We start from the raw sequence: 6,502 nt of genomic DNA, 5'->3' as shown, positions 1-6,502 counted from the left end.
TCATCTGGACCATGAGGCAGACACACCAGTCTGTCGTGTGGTGCGGATGGGGCCTCTATTTCATGAAATATTACTGCTGATAGTGTAATTCAGTTTGTAACTGCATTTTCTTTTGTTGGTATATTAAATTCCTTTTGATTTAAACATCAACCAGCTGATTCGGCCCTGCTTATTGATGGAAGAAAGAGAGCGGGGGGGGGAGAGCTGCCTCCTCTCCTCTGGAACAATGAGGGGGGCTTTTTCCTTTACCTTTTTGTTTGAGAAATTTTTAACATAACAGTATTGTGTGTGTGTGTGTGTGTGTGTGTGTGTGTGTGTGTGTGTGTGCTCATTTGCAATAGTGTTGCGTGTGTCACAGAGCAACGGTTTGAATCCCCGGTTGAGGCGCTCCCCGTACAAAGAGGGAGCTCTGACACGCAGGTGGTAGCTTAAAACTTATAACTAGTTGTGTTGTGAATCGGGTTAGTCGGTGGGATATTGTGCAGCAACCTGCAGGAACAGCACCTTCCCCATCCCTGAGACTCCAGGACTCCCACACACAATGTGGCCCAACCCTGGCTTGTGTGTGGGTGAAGATAAATAGTTAATACTTGTAGATCGTCTACCGTTTGGCAGCTTAAAATGGTTCATATGTTCATGGTCACATAAGTTGATTACATTATTGTATTATCTGGTTCTAGTGATACTCTGGAAGTGTATGTCCAGGAGACTCTTTGCTCAATTCTAAAATGTCTTTGTAACCCCTCTGTGTGTGTTTACTGTTTTCCTGCAGACGTCCAGCAGCTGTTGTTGGTTAAAGAAGAGGTTCCCTCTGAGCAGCAGGAGTGGAGCTCCAGTCTGGACCAGGAGGACCCAGAGCCCTCACACATTAAAGAAGAACAGGAGGAACTCTGCACCAGTCAGGAAGGAGAGCAGCTTCAAGGTCTGGAGGAGTCTGATGTCAAGTTCTCATTGACTCCTGTGAAGAGTGAAGATGAAGAAGAGGAAGCTCAGTCCTCACAGCTTCATCAAAGACAAACTAAACAGATGGGAACAGAAGCTGATGGAGAAGACTGTGGAGGACCAGAACCAGACAGGAACTTGGATCCAGATAGACATCCAGAACCAGATACTGATGAGAAGACTGGAGAGTCTTCTGACACTGATGAGGGTGGTGATGGGAAGAAGACCAGAGAACCTCAGTCGGGTTTAAACTATGTGAAACCTGATGAAGTCTGTGTCAGTGATTCAAGATGTAGCGCTGGTGAAAAACATTTTAGATGCTCTGAGTGTGAGAAAACATTTGGCAAGAGTCAACATCTGAACAGACACATGAGAACCCACACAGGAGAAAAACCTTTCAGCTGCTCAGTCTGTAAGAAATCTTTTAACCAGCGTTCACATTTACCTAACATTGTGTTGCTGAAGTCTCTCTTAGTCTCAGGATTATAAGATCAGAAATATTGGTGAAAATGTATGAAAAGTGCTTAATAATATGGAATGCCACTGGTCAAGATCCATAATATAGTTTACATCCTACTAAAAACAAATGACTCCAAACAACAACAGAAGATCACTGTGACCTTGATTGACCCAAACATGAGTTTAAGTGTGCAGTTGTCACTTTTGTGTGTGTGTGGATAAGTGTAAAGACAAATGGTGTCTTATCTGCAAGCAAGGAGTTATCGTTTCCAGTTTTCCAGAACATCAACCCGCAGCAGTTTATGCCCAGCTTATATTAAAATATAATGTTTCTGATGTGTTTCAATTCATTGCAGTAACCCCATTTGCTGATTAATGACACAAAGGGATTAATGTGACACTACAGAGGATCAACGAGAGTACTGTTGCTCTGTATCTTTTTTTGAATCCTTTGTCCCATATGGTATGCTCTGTTTTGATTTGTGGATGTGAAACTGGACGTCAGCACGTGCTTTGTGTACATTTTCTTTTTTCTTTTGTGGCAGCCGGAGGGGCAACCCCAGAGGGGCAGTGATAGAGGGACGATATTGCCTGACATGGAGGCGGAGCCCCCATGTCAGGGAAGGGAAAAGAGCGCCAAACCACCATCAGCCCAACAAGCAACACCTGAGGAGGAGAGACGAGGGAGCGACCACACCCTATCAGAGGAGGAGGAGGGGACTACAAAAGGGCCCAGGCAACAGGAAACCGGGAGAGAGTAGGAGTGGAAGAGGAAGCAGAAGAAGTAGCTAAACAGAGAAACCCTTGGAGAAGACTGCCTTACCCCTGGATCACCCTGGAACGTCTGACTACCCGCCCGGCTCACGACCCCTGCCTGTACGACTACCCTGCTCCTGCCCGCGCCCTGGACCGTCTGAGGAATACCCGCTGTGCACCGACCCGTGGAATTGGACCCCGACCCTCCCTCTGGAAAACGGACATTGTGTTCTTGAGTGTCTATCCTACCTCTTTCCCCTCTCTACCTTCAGTAAAAACCTCACTTGAACCGTTTATCTGCCGACTGGTTGTGTTTATTGGTCAGTGTTGTCGTGAAACCCCCTGTCCACCCCGGGGGCTGTCACAACTTGGGGGAGAATGTGGGCACTACCCGGTTCTGGCAACGCTGACCGATAGACCAACCGACCCAGTAAGCATGGCCACCCCGGTGCCATTTCAAGAGCTGCTAGCGGGGCTAATCGCTAGCAACCAAGAAACCCAAAAGCGCCACGAACAAGCCATGCAAATACAAATGCAAATCCTCCAATCCCAGCAGCAACAACAATACCAACAGCAAAGCCAAATGGAGAAATATATGGAATTGCAAACAGAACGCGCGGAGGCCATGCAAAGCGAAATCAAGGGCATGTTACAGAACCAACAGGAGCAACATACCGTGGAGAGAGCCAATCCAGCGCGCTTCCTGCTCAAACAAACGGCAGCGGACGATGTTGAAGTTTTTTTCCAAATATTCCAGACAACGGCACTCCGCGAGAAATGGCCAGAAGATCACTGGGCAGAGTTAATAGCCCCCTTTTTGATCAATGAAACGCAGGTAACGTATCAGGACTTAGAGCGCGCTGGAAAAGTTGACTTCCGGGTTTTGAAAGCGGAAGCGTTACAGCGATGCGGGGTCACGCTGTTCTTAAAGGCCCAACGATTTCATGACTGGTCATATGACGCCTCACTTTCTCCGCGAGCCCAGATGCATGAGATAAAAAGGATCACGACGGCCTGGCTACACGCAGAGCCAACCGAGGTGTCGCCCACCGATCGCGTGGTCATGGACAAATACATCCGATCACTCCCGTATGAGGCAAAAAAATTGGCAGGCCAGAGAAACCCCCGAAACATCGAGGACCTGGTGGAAATAATGGAGGGTTACCAAGCCGCACAAGCTTTAGTGCGTGGGGGAAGAAACCAGACATTAGAGGGGCCCACCCGCAAAGAAAAAATTAAAACGGAGGAAAATAAATATGTGTCTCCCTCCTTCCCCCCAGGCTTTCCCCGACGTCGGCCGGCGTTTGGACAGGAAGAGAGGAGGTGCTACCACTGCGGCGAGATCGGGCACATCGCCTGGGGATGCCCTCACCGCCAGGACGCGCCCATGCCCACGGCCAGTGAGGGGAGTCGCCCATGCGGTTTGATTACAGGATGCTGGGCCACTCACGAGGACCACATGCCCCTCACCCCTGTCAAAGTCAACGGCCGCGACGCCTCAGCGATGGTGGACTCCGGGAGCGCCATTACATTGGTGAGACCCACGTATGCTCAGTACCCGCTCCTAACCGGCACCCGAGCGGTCACGTGCATCCATGGGGAGACCCGCGAATACCCCACCACCGCCCTAGAGATCTACACGACAAGGGGTAGATACATCGGCACTGCAGGAGTCGTGGAAGGACTCCCCGTAGAGGTGCTCGTCGGCCGAGACCTGCCCGTGTTCCAGGAGCTTTGGCGCAGCCTGGTGGTGAAACCAGGTACGACCCCTCCCCGAAAGTACAAAAAAAAAGCCATCTGTGGGCTGGGGGAGGAGATCTCCACCGATCCCCTATCGGAAGGAGTCGCCAGTGCCGTGGCCCGGGCGTTGGTGGAGGCCACCCAACCCAACCCCGATGACGTCTATGCCACAGCCATCGAGAACGACGGACCCTCCAGCCCCAGTGAGCCCGAAGGAGAGGCGCCGCCCATCCCCGAGGAAGCAGATACCCCCTCCCTCGACGAAGAGGAGCTGGCCGGGCTGTTTCCCCAGGACCCGGAGGAGCCCATCTTACCCGGGCCCCTCACAGGGAGGTTTGGGACGGCCCAGTTGGAGGACCCCAACCTAGCCAACGCCCTTCGGCAGGTGGCCGCCGTAGACGGACGACCACTGGACGGGGTAAGAGACCTCCCTCCCACACATTTCGCCATATATAACGGGCTCCTATACCAGGTAGTAATGAGGGACGGGGCCCCCCTCAGGTTGTTACTGGTGCCACGTCCTTTTATACCCTCTGTCCTACAGTTAGCCCACTCCCATCTCCTAGGTGCCCATCTAGGAGTGGAGAAAACCCTGGAAAGGGTGAGGGCCAGGTTCCACTGGCCCGGAATAAAAAAGGCCATCGAAGATTACTGCCGGAGCTGCCCCGAATGTCAACAAGTGGCCCCACAACCCCATCACAGAAACCCGCTGGTGCCCCTGCCGATCATCACCGTCCCCTTCAGCAGGATCGGGATGGACCTAGTGGGGCCCCTACCCAAGACCAACAGGGGACACAGGTACATCCTGGTTATTGTTGATTACGCCACCCGGTATCCCGAAGCCATCCCCCTACGCTCCATGGCCACCAAGGGCATAGCCAGGGAGCTGGTGATGTTGTTTTCCAGGGTCGGAATACCGGAGGAGATTCTCACCGACCAAGGGACCCCGTTCATGTCTAGGATCATGAAGGACCTGTGTGGCATGCTGAAGGTGACCCAACTGAGGACGTCGGTGTATCACCCCCAAACGGACGGCCTAGTCGAGAGATTCAACCAGACACTGAAAAAAATGCTGAAAAAGACCATGGACCAGGACGGTAAGAATTGGGACCAACTGCTGCCATTCCTTATGTTCTCCATTAGAGAGGTGCCCCAGGCGTCTACAGGATTCTCGCCCTTCGAGCTCCTGTACGGTCGACGACCCCGGGGACTACTCGACCTGGCCAAGGAAGCCTGGGAACACCAACCCTCCCCCTACCGCACCATGGTGGACCACGTCGAGGAGATGAGGGTGAGGATGGCATCACTCTGGCCCATAGTCCGAGAACACATGGCCGAGGCACAGGCGGCCCAAGCCCGCGTGTACAACCGGGGAACACAACCCCGAGTGTTTAACCCAGGGGATCGGGTGTTGGTCCTGGTGCCCACGGCGGAATGTAAGTTTTTAGCCCGATGGAGGGGACCGTATGAAATTATGGAAAAATTGGGGCCGGTAAACTACCGAGTCAGGCAACCAGGTCGAAGGCACCCGACGAAGATCTATCATGTTAACCTTCTCAAGAAATGGGTGAGTAGGGATGCCATGCTCTGTTTCTCTCTCTCTACAACCCCAGGAAAAACGGAGCCCGTCGAGGTACCCATGGGAGAAGAGTTGACCCCCCGGCAGAAGCAGGACGTCCGGGAAATGGTGGATCGGTTCCGAGACGTGTTCTCCCCGGACCCCGGATACACCACACTGGTGCAACACCGGATAATCACCGAGCCCGGGAAGAAGGTAAAACTAAGGCCGTACCGCATCCCCGAAGCCCGCCGGGGGGCGATAGAGAGAGAGGTACAGAGTATGCTGGAGGCCGACATCATCGAACCCTCGACTAGCGAGTGGTGCAGCCCTATAGTGTTGGTTCCGAAACCAGATGGCTCAGTCAGATTCTGTAATGATTTTAGACAGCTCAACGCCATCTCAAAATTTGATGCCTACCCGATGCCCAGGGTGGACGAAATGATAGAGCGCATCGGGAGGGCCAGATACATAACCACCCTCGACTTGACTAAAGGCTACTGGCAAGTGGCAGTGGCCCCCGAAGACAGGGAAAAAACGGCCTTCACTACTCCCATGGGCCTGTACCACTATAAGAGGCTGCCGTTCGGTCTCCACGGAGCCCCCCCCACGTACCAGAGACTGATGGACCAGGTACTTCGTCCCCATCGAGAATACGCGGCAGCCTATCTGGACGACATCGTCGTACACGGGGAGGAATGGGGGGCTCACCTCCAAAGACTGGACGCAGTCCTGAAAGCTCTGCGAGGGGCGGGGCTGACAGCCAACCCCAAGAAATGTCGCCTCGGCCTCCGGGAAGCTGACTACCTGGGGTACACCATCGGCCGCGGCTGCGTCAAGCCCCAGGTAGGAAAAGTCGACGCGATCCGGGAGTGGCCCCGCCCCCGCACAAAGAAACAGGTACGAGCCTTTATTGGGCTAGCTAGCTACTACCGACGTTTTGTTCCCCAGTTCTCTGCCCTTGCAGCGCCCCTGACGGACCTCACCAAAAACCGGCTGCCAGATCGGATCGTCTGGACGGCAGAGACCGAGGACGCCTTCGAGAAG

The 6,502-nt window shown here is 53.3% G+C and overlaps 1 protein-coding gene across 1 annotated transcript; it reads left to right on the top strand.

Annotated features, from left to right (window-relative positions):
- Positions 1–2,557: 2,557 nt before the first annotated feature.
- Positions 2,558–4,534, top strand: LOC306785473 (uncharacterized protein). Its single transcript, XM_079279860.1, has 2 exons — positions 2,558–4,315; positions 4,464–4,534. Exons 1-2 carry the CDS (start codon positions 2,594–2,596, stop codon positions 4,473–4,475), a joined length of 1,734 nt encoding a protein of 577 aa, XP_079135986.1. The 5' UTR covers positions 2,558–2,593; the 3' UTR covers positions 4,476–4,534.
- The last annotated feature ends 1,968 nt before the right edge of the window (positions 4,535–6,502 follow it).

The sequence above is a fragment of the Melanostigma gelatinosum genome (genome assembly GCF_949748355.1).
Source record: "Melanostigma gelatinosum genome assembly, chromosome: 12".
Lineage (NCBI taxonomy): Eukaryota > Metazoa > Chordata > Actinopteri > Perciformes > Zoarcidae > Melanostigma > Melanostigma gelatinosum.
Note: the sequence above shows the minus strand (reverse complement) of the source record. Positions and strands in the feature narration are given on the sequence as shown.

Bases quoted from the DNA above. Each gene is read 5' to 3' on its own strand.
- LOC306785473 (XM_079279860.1), top strand. From the start codon at position 2,594: ATGGCCACCCCGGTGCCATTTCAAGAGCTGCTAGCGGGGCTAATCGCT.